This window comes from Podarcis erhardii (assembly GCF_964252035.2).
Source record: "Podarcis erhardii genome assembly, chromosome: 9".
NCBI lineage: Eukaryota > Metazoa > Chordata > Lepidosauria > Squamata > Lacertidae > Podarcis > Podarcis erhardii.
In genome coordinates, this window is record NC_138512.1 from 62,179,335 (window position 1) to 62,202,327 (window position 22,993).

At 41.1% G+C, this 22,993-nt stretch overlaps 1 protein-coding gene across 2 annotated transcripts in view; it reads right to left on the reverse strand.

The window, feature by feature from the left end:
• Positions 1-21,934, reverse strand: part of LOC309350180 (melanopsin) — a 45,260-nt gene extending 23,326 nt beyond the window's left edge. For both annotated transcript variants that reach the window (XM_081876951.1, XM_081876950.1), the window contains exons 1-2: positions 21,424-21,934; positions 1,876-2,012 (exon numbers count right to left, since the gene is read on the reverse strand). In XM_081876951.1, coding sequence (XP_081733077.1) covers positions 1,876-2,012; positions 21,424-21,444 — 158 coding nt within the window. In that variant the 5' untranslated portion in view covers positions 21,445-21,934. The remainder of the gene's footprint in view (positions 1-1,875; positions 2,013-21,423) is intronic.
• Between the last annotated feature and the right edge of the window lie 1,059 nt (positions 21,935-22,993).

Consider the following 22,993-nt stretch of genomic DNA (forward strand, 5'->3'; position numbering starts at 1 on the left):
ATCCACCATTTATTTGCCATGGGTGCTACTGGTGCATCATTTCACATTAGAATTCCTATGTATCACCTTATGCTCTCATTCACTAAAAAGATAGGGATACTCTCCCCTGGAGCAAAAAATGTCCCTGATTGTCTGAATCCTACCTGCACAGAAAATCACAGTACAAGAAAATTTACCAAGACTATCAGTAAATTATTTTTATAGACCTGCTCTACAACACTGCATTGCTTTCATACCACATTACATCTTTTCAGCAGGCAGCCTGGGTAGCTCCTGAGCCACATATTTACAGATGCTGGCATGATATACTACTCTTTGATGTTGTGCTTGTTTTTGACAGACCCTGCAGCATTAGCAGGCAAAGACAAACAGAAGAATCAGAAGGAAAGAGAATAAATTATGAACTCTAGTACTGCTTCTTTAGGTCACTAGGTCAAATCTTTCCTTGTTTAAGCATGACCGAAAGTCATTACTATCTGACTGCTGCTCAGTGATCCATGTGGAATTACTCAGCAGTTTCAGTTCACCTAGAACTCAAAGGCACAGCTGTCAACGTCCACAGAAAGTTCATCAGAATATCAGGGCACAGCACCTGAACTCCCTTATATCTGGAAGGCAACCTAGTCATAAACAAATTAATGTTCAGAAGGTACATTTGCCCCCATTGCTACTTTTGGAACTCAAATTCTAAAATATCCCAAGCTCAAGTTGTCTCTCTCCCACTTAAATAGATATATTTTATAAATGTGTGATTTGCTGGTAGGAAATGTTGATGAGATTTAAAAGAACAGAACACATGACATGCAGAACAAGGCTCTTGTGCAAAAGAACATCCCATCACCGGCTCAAAATATTGTGACAATTTTAGAACCTAGGAGGTATCACCCTCAATTTCTAGTGATATTTTCACAACAGTCTATCACTGTTTTTATGGTAGCCTTTCATGAAGATTATATGTGACACTGTGATGTTACACTAGTAAGATGTTAAAATAAAACATGTTTTCATTTTCAGTGGCTGAGCTCAGAGCAATGTTAAAAGATAATGAGCAACTTGTTTCAGCAATAGGAAAACCATTACCTGGACAAAATAAACCAGGGCAAATTCTGACCTCCTATATGGAATCAGAGAAAATGTTTTTAAAATAAGTCTTTTCAATCTCTCACAACAGAAAGTCTCAAAACTGAAATTATTATATGAATGGTTAACTTGGCCACTGTATTTCTGTTTACCATTGTATATTATTGAGGTAACAAAAACATAATAGAAAGTTGGAATGTGAATTTCATCAAGGATTCCACTACAATATAGACAGTCTAAAAACCTTATTCACAGTTAAATGTGCAAATACCTACTTGTGTTGGCAGTATTAATGCTAGAACAGATAGGGCTTGCCAGTAATTTGGTATTTTTCTAAAAAAAATAAAATAAAGCACATCCTTTTCACAGAGAAGTTGCAATGCTGTGTACGTTCCCTTCTCTGGTATAATGGTGCTTTTCAGGGTGCTAGTTGAAATGCTGCACATCTCCCATTCCTGCCTAGTCATACCTCTCTCATATTCACTTTGTTGCTTTCTGGTGCCTGTTGGTTAAATTTCCAAGCAGGCTTTTGAACCAGCCTCTTGTTTTCCCACCATCCCTTTGAATACAGCACCACTGCTTTAATCATCAAACAGTAGTAAGCAGGGATATACCCTGATCCTGAATGTTCAACTTGCAGGTAGGTATAAGAGCCATATCTCCCTGTATGTGGAGGTGAGACCAGAGACACATCAGTACCTCAACAGCCCTTCAAGTTGTTGCTTTTTCCCCTTCATTTAAAAAGTACAAAAAACACCCCTATTCAAACTTATCCCCAGCCTGAGAAAACCATACCTGTAAAATGCATAGAGGACAAGGAGATTTCCTGTGATTCCAATAGAACCAATGACAAGAACACAGGAGCCTACAGTGTAAAGAACACGATCAGGAACATCTACTTTTATTCGGTGCTGAGTTCCCATATTCTGTGTCTGAAAGCAGGAGAGGGGGAAGGAACAGAAGAGGAAACAAAATGTCACCCCAATCTATGTGTTTTCATTGAAATGATTAAAACATGCCATGCAACATTACTTACCACAGATAACTGCAGTATTTTAGTCAATCAAATATTTATAGCTTTAAAAAAAAACATGGAAAGGAGAGTTTACAACAGAAAAGCTGACAAATGTTATTCTCATATAAGCACACTTCAATAATCCCTCGGAATGGATATGTAACAATGGGTACTGGTCTGGACTTTTTACATGGTTAATTTCTATGGATTATGATATCAGTGCAGCTGGTATGAGTTTATTATGAAATACAGGCAACACGCAACTTAAGGACTCCTGGACAGTTAAGTCCAGTCAGAGGCGACTATGGGGTGTGATGCTCATCTTGCTTTTCAGGCTGAGGGAGCCAGTGTTAGTCCACAGAAAGATTTCTGGGTCATGTGGCCAGCATGACTAAATCGCTACTAGCACATGGAGGACCATGGCGAGTGCCAGAGCACACAGAAACACCACTGACCTTCCCTCCACAGTGGTACCTATTTATCTACAGTACTTCCACTGGTATGCTTTTGAACTGATAGGTTGGCAGAAGCTGGGACAGAGCAATGGGAGCTCACGTGGACTCGAACTGCCAACCTTCTGAGGCTCAGTGGTTTAGACCACAGCGCCACCCGTATCCCTACTGCCAACTTGCAAAGTCACGTAAAGCTAAAACATATCAGGTTCAATAGCAGGTGGGATTGCCAAAGTTTCCCCCCACTCTGATCACCTACCCCCTTTCCCCTTTTTGCCAAGCACATAAAGCTAAATGCACACAAGTTAAAAGTGCAACAACATCCACGGTAAGAGGTATCCCAAATAAGGGGTCTCCTTATTTAGACATTATTTTCCATATGCAATGGCATATGGCAGCTTTCTCCAGCATGGTGCTCTCCAGATGCCTGGACTCCAACCAGCTCCAGCCAACATGGCCAATGATCAGAGTTGATGGGAAGACACCAGGTATCAGAGACATCAGGCTGGTACATGGGAGGAGAGGTGGGGAAATGGGTCAGGAGGAAGCTTGTAACCCATCTTTCTAGAGAGCATCTTGCGTACCTAGCTATACAGAGTGAATTAGACCAAACTAACCTGTTATTTGGTGAACATATCAGAGGTATGATAAAAAGTGATGGGACCCACTATCTCAAATAAAAGAAAATACTGTAATAAGTGAAGTATTCCACAAATATATGAAAATTATATGTAATTAATCAGCAGGGAACTAAAAACTAGTGCAAACTCTTTGGGGTTTTTTTAACTGGAGTAGAACCTGAACGTATTTACATCATTGAACCCAAATTTGGGGGGAAAGAATAAATAATGATGTGGAATAAGGACAGGACTAGCTAACTAACTAATGATGTTGTAGTATACTTGCTAGCTTCAAACAGAATACAGACCACACAAAAACCCAGTATCTGGATAAAGCTATGTTTGAATAATATAGTTTTATGGCTCATCTGGACTTCTGTAGTCAGAGCTCTTAATGGGCTGGAAAACAATAAGCAAGACAGTCTACTCGTTTCCAGAATTCTACTCTGTTGGAATTCCCTGCCTATTGTGAAGATGAAAAGCTCAGTAGAGAAATGCGGTAAGATCTCTGGTGTGCCTCTACCATGCCATAATGACCACTCCGTCTCTGTAACTGTTAATGTTGGTGACAAAACCTTTTATTTCTATTCTCTGGCCTAAAGGCCAGAATAGTTATAGTTGTTTTGCCAAAGAATTAGGCACATTAACTTATTTCAACTTACTTTGCAATTCACATTCCTAACATGAACTATGCTTACTTTCCCCCATGTAAGCTGAACTAGTTAAGGTGTGCCAAACTAGATACTAAACCCTTCTTGGTTGAACCAGAACCAAATTAAGACAGCTTTAGGATAACTACACAGCATATGCTCATGCAGCCAATAGTACCATATCTTTTATTTTAAAAAATCACACACCCCTAAGGAGTCTGTATCTTCCTTTCTATAAGCACCTAGAGCACTGCACAAAAATGCTAGTGGTGAGAGTTGAGGAATCCATGTATTTTCCCATTCAGAGATACCTGAAATATGAAGCTTAAAGGGGTGTGGAAGCCAAAATATAACACAGAGGTGCTAAAACCTCTACTTTATGTCACAGTCGCTGTAATGCATTCATGGCTAAAAACCTTTTGTCAGCGGACTGCTTGCATGCCAGAAAGCTTTACACACTCTAATTTGTCAAAGAATGATTTAAAAGAAGAAGACTAGATTGGTGGCTGCTACATCAATCAAAACATCATGTAAAAAACATTTAGATGGAGTTGCCACCTTCAGGTTTCAATACCACAAATGGAAAACTCTTCAGTCATATAATATATATAAAATCTCAGCGGAGAACACCTTTTTGTGGCAAATTGCTATTCTTTTCCTCAGGGTCTCTTTTTAGCAAGCAAAGCTGTTGCAGGGAAAGAACAGGGAGTTTCAGAGTGACCAGTGGAATGGCAGATATAGGAAGCAAAACAACCACTTCCAATATGCTTTTCTCACTGAGACATAAAACATAAAGGCCATACTGGAATAGCTCAGTTGGTAGAGCACAAGACTCTTAATCTCAGGGTCTTGGATTTGAGCCCCAGGTTGGGCAAAAAAAAGTATGCATTGCAGGAGGTTGGACTAGATTACCCTTGTGTTCCCTTCCAATTCTATGAATCTATGATATCTCAAGGATAAAAGCATGAAAGAGAGTGAGTTGACAAGTGGCTGAGAAGGAGAGGGTTCAATCACAGCATTCTCTTGCTATCTCTCCCTGTTTGCAAAAAATCATAGAATTTGCTCCATATGGTTATAATAATATAGGGGGGTATTGTTTCTGTTTCTTATTGTGGTATGTATTTTTGTGTTTTTATATTGTAAACCGCCCTGTGATGTCTGGATGAAGGGCAAGATAGAAATTAAATGAATGAATGATGTAATTCCATCCCTAGGACTTCTAATTTGTGTAAGGCTCTTGTTTATACTAACAAAACCGAAAAACGCTAACTTTTAAAGACCACAATGAAAAAGCTATGGTTGGCAAATTATGTCAGATGTAAGTGATAAAAACCAAGGAGTCTTTATCCCCAATACATATATTTACAAGATATCCTGGTTCATGAATTTATTTTATTGGAGTGCAACAGTAGCTGCCTAATCCAATATCATGAATGCACAACTAGGTTGCCATATTTCAAAAAGTAAAAACCAGGACACCCTGAAAGCTGTCGAAGACGCAAAGAAAAGGCACTTCCGGTAAAAGCCCTACACATACATATTTCTGCCAGAACATGCTGGGAATTCAATGATGTATGCTGCTGTTTCATAGCAAGATTAGCACAGATGCACAGGCACACACTTCCCACACCCATATAACTTTAAAAGAGTAGCGCCATAGAGCAACGGAAATGGAAGAATCAAACATTCTGCTACCATACGATTTCAGTAGTGGATTACGGAGATCAGGAGTTACTACAACATTACTCGCTTGTGGAAACAACTCAGAGGCCATGAAAGAAGGAAGGTTAACAACAGGAAGATTTAAAGGAACTATTGGAAAGACTATTCAAGGCAGCAGAGACATTAGATGATCAGAGCCACCCCGACCTTGAAGCATGGGAAGTCCCAACAAAAAATTATAATTTAGGCAGAATATTTGGACTATTTGATATGTATTTTTATAATTTGGAACATTCAATGTGATTTGATTGGATTGTTAAAGTAGGAAACTTAATAAAAATGATTTAAAAAAGGAGTTACTACAGCATTACTATAGTAACTCATTTTACCACACAAACACACCCATAGACTATTATAATGTTTTTAAGCAGAAACGTGTCTTATTGCTGTGGCTCTTAATAATGCAACAAACAAGCAACACCCTTTGTTTTAATGTTGGTTTTTAATGTATAAAACATTAGTTAAGAATGTGAGGAGAGCCTTGAATCAGCCCAAAGGCCCATCTACTTAGCAGCGTCTTCTCAGAGAATCCAATCAGATGTCCATGAAAAGCCCACAAGCAGGACCTGAATGCAAAAGTCATTGAGACCAGTAGTCATTAATAGCCTTATCCTTCATAATTTGTCTAATCCTATTTTTAAGCCATCCAGGTTGGTGACCACCATTTCTCCAGAAACAATCACCTGATGCCTACATTATGGGCTTTTTGGTGTCAGGTGAAGAATTTCTTTTGTACTCTTCTAGTCATTTTAATTACATGATTTAGTGCAGTAAGATACGGGCACTAAATTACTTCCCAGTTTTTATCCTGACATTGTGATGGTCTGTTTTTATGCCTTTTGTGCTGTTTTTGTATGCTATTCTGACGCTTGGGTTGCATTTTTATATTTTACGTTTTCTTGCAAACTACCCAAAGAGTTTGGTTGATGGAAATGCAATGAAATAAAATAAATACTTTTTTATTATTATTTTCTTTCAGCTGCCTCGGACTTGGGAAAGGAGGGAACAAAACAACAACCATAACAACAAAAGCTTCAGTGAGTTAATTGGTAAATTTAAATTACCAACCTGTTCAATGAGAATAATGATGCTGCACAAGATCACACAGAGACAATGGCTGCAAAGCATTATCTTTATTCTGAGACAAGCAAACTGATATAACTGTAATTAACAAATGATACCAATTAATACTGCATTTCAACTTAGCAGGGCATGAACAGAACAGCTCAATTTATACAACGAACATCACCCAGCAGTAACCCCAGGATCCCTCAGATATTGACGCTCATGAATCAATGTGTGAGGTTCTTTCTGAATTCAGCTGTTTTGTATTTAATAGAACATGACAGCTATAAATGTGGTTCACATCAAAGCATCACGGTGCACAGAGCTGATCAATACAAATAAAAGAAGGCACCTACTGATGTTATTGTTTTCCTGTTTGTTGAGTTCTTCCTCTTTAACACACTTTTAAATTTAGGAACTCAGGAAAGGGGTTACACACACACACACTTTAGGTTCTGCAACAAAATGTTGTCATGCATATACTTTGAGTGCCCTTGTTCAGGGCTCTAAGACACTGTTCAGGGGAAGATCTTGCAAGGGGCTTGATGCAGAGAAGAAAGGATGGAGCACTCCAACACACTCAGTTCTCCTGAAAATTGACCCAAGGGTTCCCTAGCCCTGTTATCAATGTGCAACCCATTATCAGCACTGTATCTGTTTAGTGGAAGGATTGGACATAATTTTTCTAAATACACTTTCTAAATAAACAAGAAACTGAAGGACCATCTAACCAACGATGTTCCCCTTTCCCCCACTTGCACAGCTTCCTCCCAATTTTCCTAGCTCAGGAGCTGTCCTTGCACAGCAACTGAATTGACGGAACAGGAACATATGACTCATCTGAAACACCAAACAGCCCCACTTGATGCACTAAATCATCATCATCATCATCATCATCATGTCAGAATGATGGCTTAAAACGGCCATCAAAATCCCAATTCTCACTTAAAAAAAAATACCACTTCTGGGGCCCCACAAATGCACATGTGACAGTAAAGTGATTTCTTTTATTACCTTATTTCTGACGGCTTGTCAAAGTGTATTGTTTTTACCATTCTTCAGATCAGAGATAATTTAGAATTGTATTTTTTAAAAAAAATTTAGGGTAATAATTTCAGAGTAAAACTGGGGCAACCCAGTCAGATGGGCAGAGTACAAATAATAAATTATTATTATAATCCAATGAGCCAATGAAAACTTTGCTGATAAATTTCCAGAAACTAAGCTGCATATTCAATTAAACACCTTAGAAGCATGTGAGTTTTGAAGCTTGGTTTCCTGCAATGTGCTAATTTACATGTCTTAAGACTAACATATTCAGTAATGAATAATGAGCTTTTACGGAGAAACCTTCTACGTCTTCCACATCCAGTGTGGCCCACCGGCCATTTTCAGGACAAAGATTCTCTCCCATTGTTTTACAAGAGCTGGATGTTTGCATCAGTAGACCTGTTTTCCATGATGAAGGAGTGGACAAGTAGAGGAAAGGAGGGAGAAAGAGAGAAAGAGAGAAAGAGAGAGAGAGGGAGAGGGAGAGGGAGAGGGAGAGGGAGAGGGAGAGGGAGAGAGAGATTGCTGCATTGGGAATAACCTTTTTTTAAAAAGGAACAATCATGTGCTCAGTGATGAAGTAGTCAATACTTTGGAGGGAAGAAGGTTCATGAAGTCAACGCTCTGTATTAAATCAGTTTCAAATCTAACAACAATTTATGAGGAACAACTGGACCATAATGGATCACTAGGGGATGCAGGACTAGAACTTTTCCCTCTCACTTCTAAATAGTCGCTGCAGTAGGTAACTGCAGTCTGCAGGACAGCTTCTCCAGAAAATTCCAAAGAGATCAGAAGCGGGCTGCACAGTATCATAGAGCAGGGCTTCTGATGTGGCTGCATCTGTTTTTCCCTTTTATAACATTTCGTGTGCCTGAGCAGCTTATGGCTACACTGTTGGCCCTTCCTTCTACCGGCTGAATGCTAGGGCTGAATCAAAACATTGTGCCACAGAAGCACAGCCCAAATGCCCCCAGTCTAGTAGACCAACATTTTTAAAAATAAAGAATCATAGAATTGTAAAGTTGGAAGGGACCATGAAGATCATTTAGCCCAGTCCCCTGCAATGCAAGAATCTTTGCCCAACACGGGGTTCAAACCCACAACCCTGAGACTACGAGTATCCATTTGCTTTACCAACTGAGCTATTCCAGCATTTGATGTACCATTCAGACATCATTTCCTGACGTCTGTGATCTTCTTCCAATTCTCATGGTGCCACCCAAATTAATCACTTTAGCCAGCTTCATGTTAGGGTCAGCTCTGCCAAAAGCTGATTACACTTCTGTCTGAATTGCATTATTTCACTAAATGGCAGCAATCAAAGAAAAACACCCAACACTTAATATTTTCACCATCTTTGAAGAATATTTAACATTTTCTGGCATACATTAGTGCATGTAGGTTACTTAACATCTATTGAAGATTAATTGTAGCAGAAAGTATGTTTATAGTTTGTGCATCAGATCATGACCTTAATAATATAGAAGTACTTTGTGGAAGTGCTATCTAGAGCCAACAATAAATTTCACTTACGAGTTTCCATGGCATTTGGAAAGGTCTGCCATTTAAACATTTATTGTCCAATTCCTGTCAATCAGACATTCAACAGAACCTGAATATTCATGAATTTTTATGAGCATGAAGCCAAAATATATTGAGTTCAGGAAAATGAACTCTAACAGGGCCAGTTGTTTTTCACCTGTTTGTCCTTCAAAGCATGGTCTAGCTATACAGAGTTAACATTAAGACTTGACAAAGTTCACACATACAGCATTTCTTTTCAGATTTAGAATATACTGAAATCTAAGCTCATGAAGTAGATCACATACAGAAAGTAGAAGTACCGTATTTTTCCATGGATAAGACGATATTTTTTCCTTTAAAATAGTAGGCAAAAATTGTGGGTCGTCTTATACATAGATAGCAGAGGGGCGATGGGTGATTGGTGGCAGCAGCCAGCAGACTGGCAGCGGCAATTGGGCATGTGACTGGTCGCTGTGATAAGGCCTGCTGACAATTGGCTGCAGCAATTGGGTGTGTGATTTATGGCAGTGGTGAGGCGTGCATGCAATCAGCTGTTGCACTGAATGGGCAGGTGGAGTTTTGGCAGCGATCGTTTGTACGATGCGTGACCGTGGCAATGTGTGTGATTTACATTGGCAGGCAGGCTGTAGAGCAATTGGTGGTGGTGACCCCCCCCCCAAAAAAGCTCAACAACTCTGGGAAATCCCCCCCCCAAAAAAAAAGCTAAAGAAAATTGTTGCGGTCCAAAAAAATAGGGGTTGTCTTATACATGGGGACGTGTTATATACAGCAAAATACACTATTTTACTACTCAGCCATAAACATGCTTATCTAGAAGTAAGTTGCAAAGAGTGTATCTTAAATGTTCTGTCCAGAATGTTTAGTGTGAAGTTGCAATAGTAAGAACCTGATCCTACTGTTTAGAGTGCAAATTTAAATTAAATACAGGAACACTTGAACCAATGCAAAATAATAAGTGGTGGCATTGCATGCATGCAAATTCAACTGTGCTGATGTGGCTGCACCATGCACAGCCCTACTTGAGTCAAATGTAGGTCAAGAAGAAAGAAGCACAGGGGTTAAGCAGGCAAACAGTAACATAACCCTTTTTCTATCCCTGTCAACAGCTGGGGAGAGCTGGCTTGGTGCCTGATTTGGCTAGCCAGAGCCCTACAGGCAGCACGACAAAGTCCTTGAAGCCTGACTAAAGCCAAGTAGAGATGAATAGGTGGTGGCAGATGGCTGTGACCCAGAGCCAGAGCTCCACAAACAGAGATGGCAATAGCTTTCCAGGAAGCCCACCACCAAAGGAAATTTGGTAGCAGCAGCAGGTAATCAGCAGTTCTGTGGAGGGTTCCCAGGCAGGAGACAACTTGTTCCAGAGCAACAAGGAACCATTCAAGCCCCTTAAATTCATTCATGAATGGATCTCAGTACTCCCAGCCTAATGCCAAGCACTTCTTTGCTATTCTGCACTTTCTCTGTAGGTCTACTGATATGTCTGGGAAGAAAGAACAGGTGAACAAGAGATCTTGACAAAAGGCAAAGTGACTTCTTGTAAAACTCAGGCCGTCTTGACTGCTGGTTCCTGGGTCTACACATGATAGACAGGCTCTTCACAAAGGATTCCATCTGCTTATCCATAAATTAGTTTTCATCCTCCTTGCAAGCACATGACTTCTTCAGTTCCGTGTCCAAGGCTGGTTGCGAGTTTAGAACGTGCCTTGAGATTGTTATTGTTGTAGCTTGCTAGTTGCTCGTTACACAAAAAATGACTCTAGGTCACAACATATTTAAGAGCATAAACAAAAATAGATTATAATAAAAATGCATTTACATAAGAACACATGCAATTCATAAATTGATAAATGGTATATAATCCTGTTACGTAGTCAATGAATAGTAGGCATATCAAAGGTCTAATGCAGCATGGAGCATATCACGAGAAATGAGGATTTATTCTCTGCGATGGTTCTATTTGTAAACAGCAGGCAAAACAATTAGGGGAACAGGCCCACGATTGTGACAATCTCTTCCAAAAAAAGCATGGATTTGCAAATTACACTGCAAAACAGAAAATCTACTCAGCCCCCAGCTTTTCCCATAATGCAATTACCACAGCATGTGAATAAAAATAACTCTGAATTCTAAACTGGAAGTTGAAGGACGAGGAAAGGGCGAAGGTGAGTGAAGGCAGAATTTTGCATGCTCGTTGCAAATATTTGCAAGGCATTGATTTGAGAAAGATGCATTTGTTATAAGAGGTACAAATTCATAACCATGATTTTCTTAACTTATAACTGTTCTCCCACCAAGGCCTCAAAAGGATTTTGGCTGCGATTCTATACTTGGTGAGCCTCAATGGATTTGGTGATTGTTTGGTGGTAATCATACATAAGATCAGGTTGTTTTATTATGCCAGTGTGCAGATGTTTGTGCATGTCCAAATTAAAGCTAGCACATACCCTTAGCCAGTGACAATTTGGAGTTCCTTCTCTCTCTTTTTGCACGCAGACAAATTCTTATTCCATTTGACACCTTACTGGTGTTCATCTTGCTTTTCATTAGTGTTTTATGTGTATAGTAGCTGTCTTTAAGGGCTCTTTAGCAGTCACTTCAAATCTTTGATTCACACATCCCTCATCATCTTCTTTGCACTTTCTCTGTAGTACAGCTTCAACTGAGTTAAGAAAGCAGCGTTTAAAGGCACTGGATTGCACAAGGTATGTGGCTTGTTACTTTACACAGCTGTTTAATGAATGCTCTGGGTAAAAGGTATGACAAAACCATAGTGGATTGCCCAGAAGTGAGAGAGAATTGAGGGGGAGAGGCTGAAAATGAAATATAGCTGTCAAGAAAGAACATTTGAAAATGTCTTCTATGTTCAAAATGCAAAGGATCAATCAGGGGATAAAATAATGTTATGACAGGTGCAGAGATAGCCAGGAACACCTCCTACCCACTATGCATAATCATTTCTATGTTGTGAAGTCCCTACATTCTTCATTTACATTTGTAGTGTCTTAAACACATTCTGAAATCCACTTGGAAACTATAGTTTATGCAAAAACGAGCATGTCCTGTAAGTGGGCTGAGAATCTGTCAGTGCATTATGCTAGTACTCCAACATCTGCACTGACTCTCTGTCCTCCTCTGGTCAACATCCAGGGTATGAATTTTAATCCCTAAAAGGATAAAGCTCAACCAGGGCTGGCCCAAGATACCTTGGCGCCTGAGGCGAACCACAAAATGGTACCCCCTGCCCCCTGCACCAGGGAAGATGGGGTAAGTGAAGATCTACATCAGAAACAAGATGGGGAATAAAGATCTGCATTGGGATCTGCTGTCGTGTGGATCTTGATCCCTGAGGTGGTCATCTCACCTTGCCTCATGGGTGGGCTCAACACACATTAGATCAGGGATACACAACACATGGACCTCCAGAAGTTGCTGGACTACAACTCCCATCATTCCTGACCACTGGTCACACTGCCTAGAGCTGATGGGAGTTGCAGCGCAGCAATATCTTAAGGGCCACAGGTTCCCCACTTCTACTTTAAGGTTCCCCATCTGTGTCTTAGGCACTGTCTCATCCCAAACACTTTGTATCAAGATTTGCTGAGGGTACCTTCTTGATAACACTAATGTTAACTATTGCTAAGCACTACAGGAATGAGCGTGGACACAATGATTTGCTCAAGAAAGCCAACATCAAACCGTCAGTTATGTTCATTAACCATGGTTCATACTCATTAAGAAATCCAAAGCTTTAACTAACCGGTGTTCTCCTAAGTTTGGATATAATGACCAAGTTTGCACACAATACAAAACTGTCGTTTAGCAAAACAAAAATGAGCTACAAGGTGTTTTTGGCTCATATTCTTCATTTTCCCCTAGTCCAGTGCAGCTACAAGGAAGTATGAAGCTTTTACTTCTCTTTCAGCATTATTCCTGAACCCTAAATTGTATTAACTAGTTTATCATAACTATGTATAGTGAGAATAAGCTAGCTCACTACAGACAAACTGCAATTTTTCAAAGCCCAGACATCACAAGCTGCAGTTAATATAAAAAAGAAGCACAAGTTCACTGTAGCTTGACCTCATAATACTAACCATACAGCTTTACATACTGTACAAACATAGCCATTGACAAATTCTAGCTTCTGGGGCAGAATTGGACACATTCAGACTCCTTGTGCCTGCACTTGAGGAAGAAGTCACGAGACTGCAGGACTGGCAAGAGTTTTACACATACTGTTAACCGATGGTTTGAAACCACATACAAAATGGGCCATTGTGTTATGTGCAGAAATCCACACTATTTTTGGTTCCTGGCCAATATCAACAACAGAAAACTGCAACATAATTATTTAGAGCTTAAGAACTAAAAGTAATAAGCCTGCAGACGTCTGAAAGTTTTTAATTTGATAACCAAAGAGCGGTTTATATTTCTGCTTCATTTGTATTTAGCTTTGGAAACTCTGCTATCTCTGGAGACAGAAGCAATCTTTGAAGCAAGTTTGCAGTTGCTTTCCTTTGAGCCTATATTTCCATTAGATCAAAGCTGGGAAAGAGTTAGATAAACCTTTGTACTGGCCACTGTTTGTTTAATAAGAAAACAGATTAAAAAAAACCTAAAGTGTTGCATGCAGGGTCATAGATACATGTCAAAGGAAGTGTTGTACAATACTGGGGGGGGAGAGAGAATAAGTTAAAGTGCTAAAATTTGATAGGACACTGGTTCAGGCATGGGGGTGACAATCTGAGGTGGGGGAGTACCTCATTGATACACTACATGAAAAAGGCCCCAGATCCAATCCCTGGAGTTTCCACTTAGGGCTGGGAAAGACTTCTGTCTGAAACAGGAAGTCTGAGCAAGACAGTGTAGATAATACCAAATTTACCAATGGTCTGACTAATGAAGTGACCAGGGTTTGATTTAACTCAGTCTAGCCCAACATAATTCCACAAGGTATATCTGGCTTAGTTTCTCGTAGTCTTGTCTGTAAATAACATGTAGCCCATAACATACCTAGAAGTTTCACTAACTTCAATGCATATGATTTAAGTAAGGCAAATGGCTCAAATCTGAGCCAGTACAAGTGTCATAGCTCACTCCAAACAGAAGCATAGGAAGGGGGGCGGTGAGGGCAGCTCGCCCCGGGTGTCATCCCTGAGAGAGGGTGACAAAATCCCCCCTCGGTAGATCGTCGCACACCCCCCCCGGGTGTCAATCGCTGTGCTGATCGCCCCCAAGGGGCGCCCATCGCTGCGCCGATCACCCCCCTGGGTGATTCGCCCTGCCCCCCTCCTCGGGTGCACAGCATGTGCACCGCTCCAGGTGCCAGAGCGACTAGCTCTGCCACTGACTTCAAAGAACTGTAAGAACAGCAAATACAGTGGGATTTGCTGGCCATTGTCCAGTTGTTTCTCTTAACCTCCATTCAGAAATTGTAATAAACCCTAGCAGAAAAGCTTTCATTCATCCTGATCTACAACCCGGGTAAAGTAATATCATCCCTTTGCACTAATGCTATCAATGGGACAACATAAGCTGAAATCCAATTACTTTGGCTTAACTAATATAAACTACTCACTGCAAATTACAAGTTAAATTCAAAAGATCTCCTAAGCCATGGTTTAGGTTATGGCAAACAAGCCAAGAATTCCACTTAATAAAAAAATGGTTTGATAACCAGATTTGTTAACAGATTGTGACCAGATTTGTGAACTTCAGCATAAAAATAGTCGAGGTCAGAAACCAAACCAAATAAACAGAGTTTGAACAAAACACAGTTCTAAGTGTGTATGTTACATGGAACTATAGATGACTCTCACGCACAAATGATGAAGAGAGAAGAAATGTTGGAAACCCAAGACTTGGGCTTATTCATGATAATTAAACCATGGTTTCTTGGTGTTGCAGGAAAATACAGGCCCCTAAACTGAAGTTATTCTAGAAATGTGTCATTTCCCCATCTACATTCCTATCTGCCAAATATTATCAGCAAGGTTTGGGTCACAAACCAATCCATGTGACTATTCCCAAGGTTAATATAGCTGCTTCTTGTATGTGAACTTCAGCATAAAAATAGTCGAGGTCAGAAACCAAACCAAATAAACAGACAAGTACAAAAGGGGAAACATGTCTTTTGTACAAAAACTTTACAATAAGGGCATAATACTTTAAAGCAACCTCTGCAAACATTCTTTGACTCAATATGCAGAATCTAGCCTTTCAACTACCCATAGCAGTGTGCCAAGTGTTTAAAACCTTCTTTTTCTTTTTGAAGTTCAATTAGGCAACAAATATAGAAAGTTTGTCAAACCTCTGCTGGGTTGCCATACATGACTCATGTGTTGTGTTTGACTACACAGATCACAAGTTGTTCTTGACTACTGAGATTCATTCTGTAAGACGATAAAAATCCTCCTGACTCTTCTGAGCACCAGGAAAGAACGATCGCCGCCCCCTACTTTCATATTATGGTAGATACAGAGTTCAATATAAGATACTAAGAGCTAATGTTTGCATAAAAAACTTATCTCTGTGATACTATTAGAGAGAATGTGCAACTCCATCATCATAACTCTATAGTGAAAGCACAGGAACTAGATACATAAATTTAAACAAAGCAACGAAGCATGTTAGACTAGGGCACACTGATACTGCACAAGCGTAATGGCACAAACTATGCAGTTGTACTGGAATTGTAAAAATGTTATTCCAGTGCTGTAGGCAGATTGAGCTAGGAGACAAATATTTACCATTAGGATCAGATAATTGAGCAATGTCTACTTATATTAATTAGTACTTAAGACACACATATTATTGTTTTGTTCTTATTCAAACTTGTCAATAGTAAACTGTGACCACATGAGCAATAGGATTTTTCCCCCCACTCTTGTTTTCCATTATATCTGAGTAAAAATGCCAAACAAACAAAAAAGTCATCATACTATAAAGTTGTAATGGCAAGTTGTTGACTGCATGCTTTGAATTGCACTACTTAGCAGCCAACTCTTAATGGTGCCTAACAAGCATCTCTGGCTGGAGAATGACAGCTTTTCTAAGAATCCAGAGGGAGCCTAAGTATTTTAAGCACTGTCTGATTGTACTGCTGGCAGTTTTCGCACAGCTTTCCCTCACCTGTTGTCCTTAAATTTAACAAGGATTATTACCAACATCCATTTGTGAACAGACCACAGTGATGCTTCTAAAAGTAGAATGTATTGTAGCTGGTCAGTTTTTGCCATTTTAGTTTCACAGATAAAATCATAGCTCTCTTATTTAATTAAATGGCAAACTTCCCACCATGCTCATTCTGTCAGAACCACAATTCCAGCAGTCTTATCTTCTGATATGTAAAGATTTCCTTTTCTATTATCTTTGAATGGGAGCAGAACTAAGACCAATTAATCATACTGGTAAGATTTAAGAGATTACCATCACCCAACCCTGGTATGCTTAAAGTTTTCCAAGGGACTGAATAATTTATTTTTTCTCATTAGCAGCAGCAACAGAAGATTTTTTAAGCTGTATTTTGCAACAAGCTAAGATAACATGGACCAGTCCATCTACAGAAGTCTTGAGAGCAAACAATATTTTTAATGTTAAAAAGAGACGGATAATTTTGGAGTGCTATTGTATGAAGACATGCCAGTTAAACTATCAGGGACTCCTTCATACAAAATGCTTTTCATCCACTCTCCAGAGCTATAAGAACAGTTCACAAATGTATATGGGATACAGCTAGATTAAAACACCTTCTTACTTTGGTGTAGGAAACTAGCAATGATTCTTATACTAGGACAGCAGCAACCAACAGCCTCAGTATGCCACCTGCCCAGGAAAGCCTCCGCACAGGGCAATTTCCTTGGACAAGTGTCTTTTTAGGATCACATACTAAAGGGGAACTAGAGCTCAGTTCTCCAAACGCTGCTCCTAATTAGCCAATCTGGCATCAGATTCCCGGAATACTGCAGACCAAAGATTCTGCAATGGAGTACACCCCCACCACAGGTGGAAATAGGTACCCCAGCCACCACAGATATGTCAATATTCTGGAGCTAGTTTGGAAGTAACACGAAATATTTTGACCAAGGTCATACACCACCTGTGACAAACCTTATGTGCATTTTCTCTTATATAAGCAGAGAGTGATCTTGCTGGTCCATAGATCTTGCCAACTCAGTCCAAGCCTGTCTCCTAAACAGCCTTTAAACAAACAAAATCTTCCAGCCAAGTCAGTCCAAGCCTGTCTCCTAAACAGCCTTTAAACAAACAAAATCTTCAGGGGAAACGGTATGAGTTTTGCTACCACAAGACATGGTGATAGCTGCTGATTTAGATAGATTTACGGGGGGAATTAGACATATTGATGGAGGGTGCCTATCAACCTCTATTAGCCATGATAAGTAAATGGAAGTTCCAACTTCAGAGGCAATGTAGACAGGACAGTGTGGAGTTGTTGCCTTCAAACCCTGTAGGTTTCCTAGAAGTAACTGGATGACTGGAACAGGATACTGGACTAGACGAACCCTTGGGTATGAACCGGGAGGATTCTTCTTGTGCTCTTTGATTCTTCAAGCATGGGACAAAACAGTGACAAATGTTTTAACCTGCCAGTGGTTACCCTTTAAAAGAAATGAAAGTAAACATTAAGAGAAGGAACCGAGCCTGGTGAACCTAGGAAAGTATAAAATGTGAAGGGATAAAGCCCAAAGGAAACAAAACCTTATGAAGAAAAGGAACATTTCAACACTGATTCCCAGCACAAATAACTCACAGAAAGCATAGGGGTACAGACTCCTGTGATGAGCAGAATGGGAAGGTCTTCCAGCCCATTCAATGAACACAATGGGGTGGAAATTAACCACTTGTCTGCGGCTCTCAAAGGAGGCTCACTTGGCACTTTGGGCCTTTTCATATGTTGGTGTTTATTTTAGGTACGTGTTTTTGAAATTCAAATACAACATCAGAGAGCTGGCTCCTTGGAGAGTCCACAGAATAAACCTAGATTTGTTCCTGGCAGGGTAATTTATAAAATAGAGAAATTTTGCTCTAAGTCATGCATAAAGCAACATCCATCTCTCTTGTTTTTAAAAACAAACATGAAAGGATATATGAAAAATGCTTGTGACAGGACAGAGTAGAAATCTAAAGACATATTCTTATTTAGAGTGCCTATTTAAACACACAGTCTACATTAATTATTATTATTATTATTATTATTATTATTATTACTACTACTACTACTACTACCAACCACTCTTCATGAGAAGTTCCCAGGGTGGGTTAGAACAACATAAAATACAACATTAAAATAGTTTAAATCAAATGAACATACCTGCAGCCTTGCTGGTAAAACTATTTATTTATTTATAAAAGTATCTAAACCCCACCATTTCATAAAATGTCAGGGCAATGTGCAACAATACGTATGCAATAAAAAATAAAACACCATTTAAAAAGTACAAAAGAATCATCATGATGGTTTGTGAGGCTTTGTAAAGCTGTTCTTTTATATTGTAGTTTTTATGTTATGAACTGCTCTGAGATCTATAGATGAAGGGTGATATACAAATTTAATAAAAAATAATAATGATTCCAGTAATGCTGCCCTTAGATTTTGAACTTCTAGAAAACCTAAGAGGGTACAGTCATACCTTGGAAGTTGAATAGAATTTGTTCCAGAAGTCCATTGGACTTCCAAAATGTTTGGAAAACAAAACACGGCTCCTGCACTCAATCGGAAGCCACAGAAGTGCCGTTGGGCGTTCAGGTTCCAAAGAACATTTACAAACTGGAACACTCACTTCCAGGCATTTGGGAGCCAAAACGTCTGAGTACCAAGGCGTTTGGCATCCAAGGTACGACTGTATATTCATTATAAGTTGAACAATGTTTGTTTTCAATCGTGGTTTTAAAAAAAATCACTATAGTTATTAATAGCTACTTTCCATCAGATCAATTAATGCTATTCCCAGCTTACTAGTCTATAAATCATTTTAGGGGTTCTATAACAGTCACAAAATTCAAAGACGCCTGCTTCTTGGGAGAAAAGCAATGACAAACCTAGACAGCATCTTAAAAAGCAGAGACATCACCTTGCCAACAAAGGTCCATATAGTTAAAGCTATGGTTTTCCCAGTAGTGATGTATGGAAGTGAGAGCTGGACCATAAAGAAGGCTGGTCGCTGAAGAATTGATGCTTTTGAATTATGGTGCTGGAGGAGACTCTTGAGAGTCCCATGGACTGCAAGAAGATCAAACCTATCCATTCTGAAGAAAATCAACCCTGAATGCTCACTGGAAGGACAGATCCTGAAGCTGAGGCTCCAATACTTTGGCCACCTCATGAGAAGAGAAGACTTCCTGGAAAAGACCCTGATGTTGGGAAAGATGGAGGGCACAAGGAGAAAGGGACGACACAGGACAAATGGTTGGACAGTGTTCTCGAAGCTACCAGCATGAGTTTGACCAAACTGCGGGAGGCAGTGGAATACAGAAGTGCCTAATATGCTCTGGTCCATGAGGTCATGAAGAGTCGGACATGACTAAAAGACTAAACAACAAAAATATTCATATCCTCCCATCAACTTTATAAACCACAACATGGACACAAGGACTTGCAATGGTTCACTAGCCTGACAGGTGATGATAATTTATTACTTATATCCTGCCCATCTGACTGTGTTGTCCCTGCCACTCTAGGACAGGAGTTCTTCTGTGCTGCAGACATGACCCATAAACCATCTAAGTTTTCCTAGTGAATATTCCTATGGGTTGGTTTTTTAAAAAAAAAAAAAAAAATCTTATCACATAATCACAGTTTTTTTATTTAAAATCAGGGGAAAAGAGCAAGCCATTCTTTGGAGAAGGGGAGTGTTAAAAAAAAAAAGGGAGAACCTGAACACACACACACACACACACACACAGAGAGAGAGAGAGAGAGAGAGAGAGAGAGAGAGAAGTTAATGGAAAACAACTTCCATCATCCCCTATCACCTCTTATGCTGCCTTGGACTGATGGAAGTGGGAAACCTGCAACATCTTAAGGACCACAGTGCAGTCACTTATCTTGCTGCTTTGAAGAGGATTTTTAGGAATGCTCTCAAATACAGCATAAAAATCAATTCTGAATGAATGAATGAATCCGCTCTGAATAATGTTCATGTCCTTTTTATGTAATGATTGGTTTTTTTACTGAAGTGGACACCACAGCCAGTCTGAGGGATGAGCTCAGTGATGCCACGCAACAATTCAATCACTTTGCCACTTCATCACCACCAAGTTCTGAAGACTCCTCCTCAAAATGATCTACAACTCACAAAGGGTGCCGAGCAGAGTCTCCCTATAAAAGTCTATGCAAATGTTGAGCTATGAAGCCAAGTGGCGCAAACCTTGTTTCCCTAAGAAATTGCCCAAGTTCCCTCTAAAGCAATCCCCAGCTCAGGAGAAACACCTCTAATCGCCTGTCAGTAGAAATGAGAGCAGATGGGATTCTATCCTACCAGTAAAGACAAATGCACAGTGTGCAAGAGTCAAAAAGGTAAAGGTGAAGGACCCCGGACAGTTAAGTCATATAGCACCTTAAAGACTAAAAGAATAAGGCTGTGATCCTGTAAATCCCACTGGACTCAATGGGGCTTCCTTCCAGGTAGCCATGGCTAGAATTGCACTGTCGGGGTGCATTCCTGTATCCACTTACCTGGAAAGGAGACCCACTGAACCCAGCTGGACTTACTTCTGAGCAACCACACACAGAGATGCCCTGTGCTATTGTGGAACAAGTTTTCCAGGTGTGGGCTAGAGCTTGTTGGGAGTCTGCTGCGATGTTAGCAACTTCTCAGAAACCTGGTCCTTGTGGTTAATTGTTGCGTGTCGACGCCAGCTGCTCAGACCATCTCGTTTTGAAACTGAAGAGAGAAGGGCAGCAAGTCCCTTTAAATAAATATATAATGCATTAAATAAAAAGACGCAGTGAGAGACACTTTTTTCGCAGCGCAGCGCGCCCCTGAGACTGGCTCTTTGGGGCGCTCATCTTCTGCACACTGCAACTCCTTCGCTCCCGCCCCAGACCCACCAAGAGGCCGGTGGGTGGGGAAAGAAAGTCGCCCCCCCCCCCCTGCATCTCCCTCGGCCCACCTACGTGCCCGTATCCGAGGAGGAAAACTCCATTTCTGGGTCCCGCAGGAGGAAGAGGAAGCCTCTTCGTCCCGAATGCCCTTTCCCACCTGCTCGTGCGCCTCTGCCATGCTTCCCGCGCCGCCGCCGCCGCCGCCCCAACGCAGACGCCGCCGGAGGAGCGCAGCCAACGACACCCGCTTCCCCTCTCACTCTTCCCCCGACTCCATTCCTCAGGGGGCTGGGGGGCGGGGACCTCCGTGGCCGGCTTCGCCGCCGCCGCCGCCTCGAGCTGCTCGGCCAGGGAGAAAAGTGCCTCAGGGAGAAGGAAGGCGAAGCTGTTTCGAACAACGTGATTCTCCTCTCGCAGCAGTTGGTGTGTGGAGTCGTTAGTTCCCGCCCGGACAGAGAGAGGGAGGAGGAGGAGGAGATGGAGTCGGACTGCTGGCGCCTTGGCAACTATTTAACCTCGCCAGCGCGCTGGTCATCATAATAAATGAGAGGCAAAAGCGCGGCTGGGGCTCTCCACACACTTCTCTTCCCCCCCCCTCCGCTCCCTTCCTGCGCGCGCGCCGCTTCGCGCGCCTCCAAACTCCCCGAGGGCCCATCAGGCGGGAAAGCAAATGAGGGCAGAAGCAGCTGCGAGGAGGGAGAGAGGGAGACGCCGCCGCCGCCGCCGCCGCCGCGGAAGGACGTGAGGCGTGGCGCGCTCAGTCTCAAGCACCACCGCCAGATGCTTCTCTTGTGTCAATGTCACACGACGAGGTGGTTTCAAGAGCTCTAGCCCTTGGGCCGCCTGAGAGCGAAACAGTTTTTAAAAAAATGTTCTCGCTTATGAGGAACTCTCCCCGCAAGTTGAAAAACAGCGCACACACACACACACCAGGCAGCGAAGTTCTAGCCCAGCCCTTGGCTTGCTATGGCTGGTTCTAGCCGTTTGCTAGGAGTTTCATACACGCGCAGGTTAGAGTGTCGGACGAGTCGGACCTAGGAGACCAGGGCTCAAATTCCAAGAAGCTCACTGGTTGACCTTGCGCCACTCACTGTCTCTCTGCCTATCCTACCTCACAGGGTTGTTGTGGGAATTAAAGGAGGAGGGGAGAACCATGAGCTCCTTGGAGAAGAAGGTTGGGATATAAATGCAAGAAATAAATACCTAATACAGTGGTACCTCAGGTTACAGATGCTTCAGGTTACAGACCTGAAGAAACCCAGAAATAGTACTTCGGGTTAAGAACTTTGCTTCAGGATGAGAACAGAAATCTCATGGCGGCAGCGGGAGGCCCCATTAGCTAAAGTGGCACCTCAGGTTAAGAACGGTTTCAGCTTAAGAACGGACCTCCAGAATAAGTTAAGTTCTTAACCCGAGGTACCACTGTATAAAATAAAACTCATGAGCTATATGTAAACCTGGTGCAAGCTCCTATCACTTATGATAACACCCTGATCATATAGATTGCAGAAAAGGTCGGAACACTAATCCTTGTATTTGCCGTAAATATCTAGTTACCAATCTTCTGTTAGCAGGAACAGAAAATGAAAATCTCTTTTAAAGTTACTTTATGATTCAGGAACTGCAAAGATAAAGATGTGGTCTTCCCAAAATTAAGGCAATGTCCTCTTCACTTCAAATGTATCTCACAAAACACAATACAGTGGTACCTCGGGTTAAGTACTTAA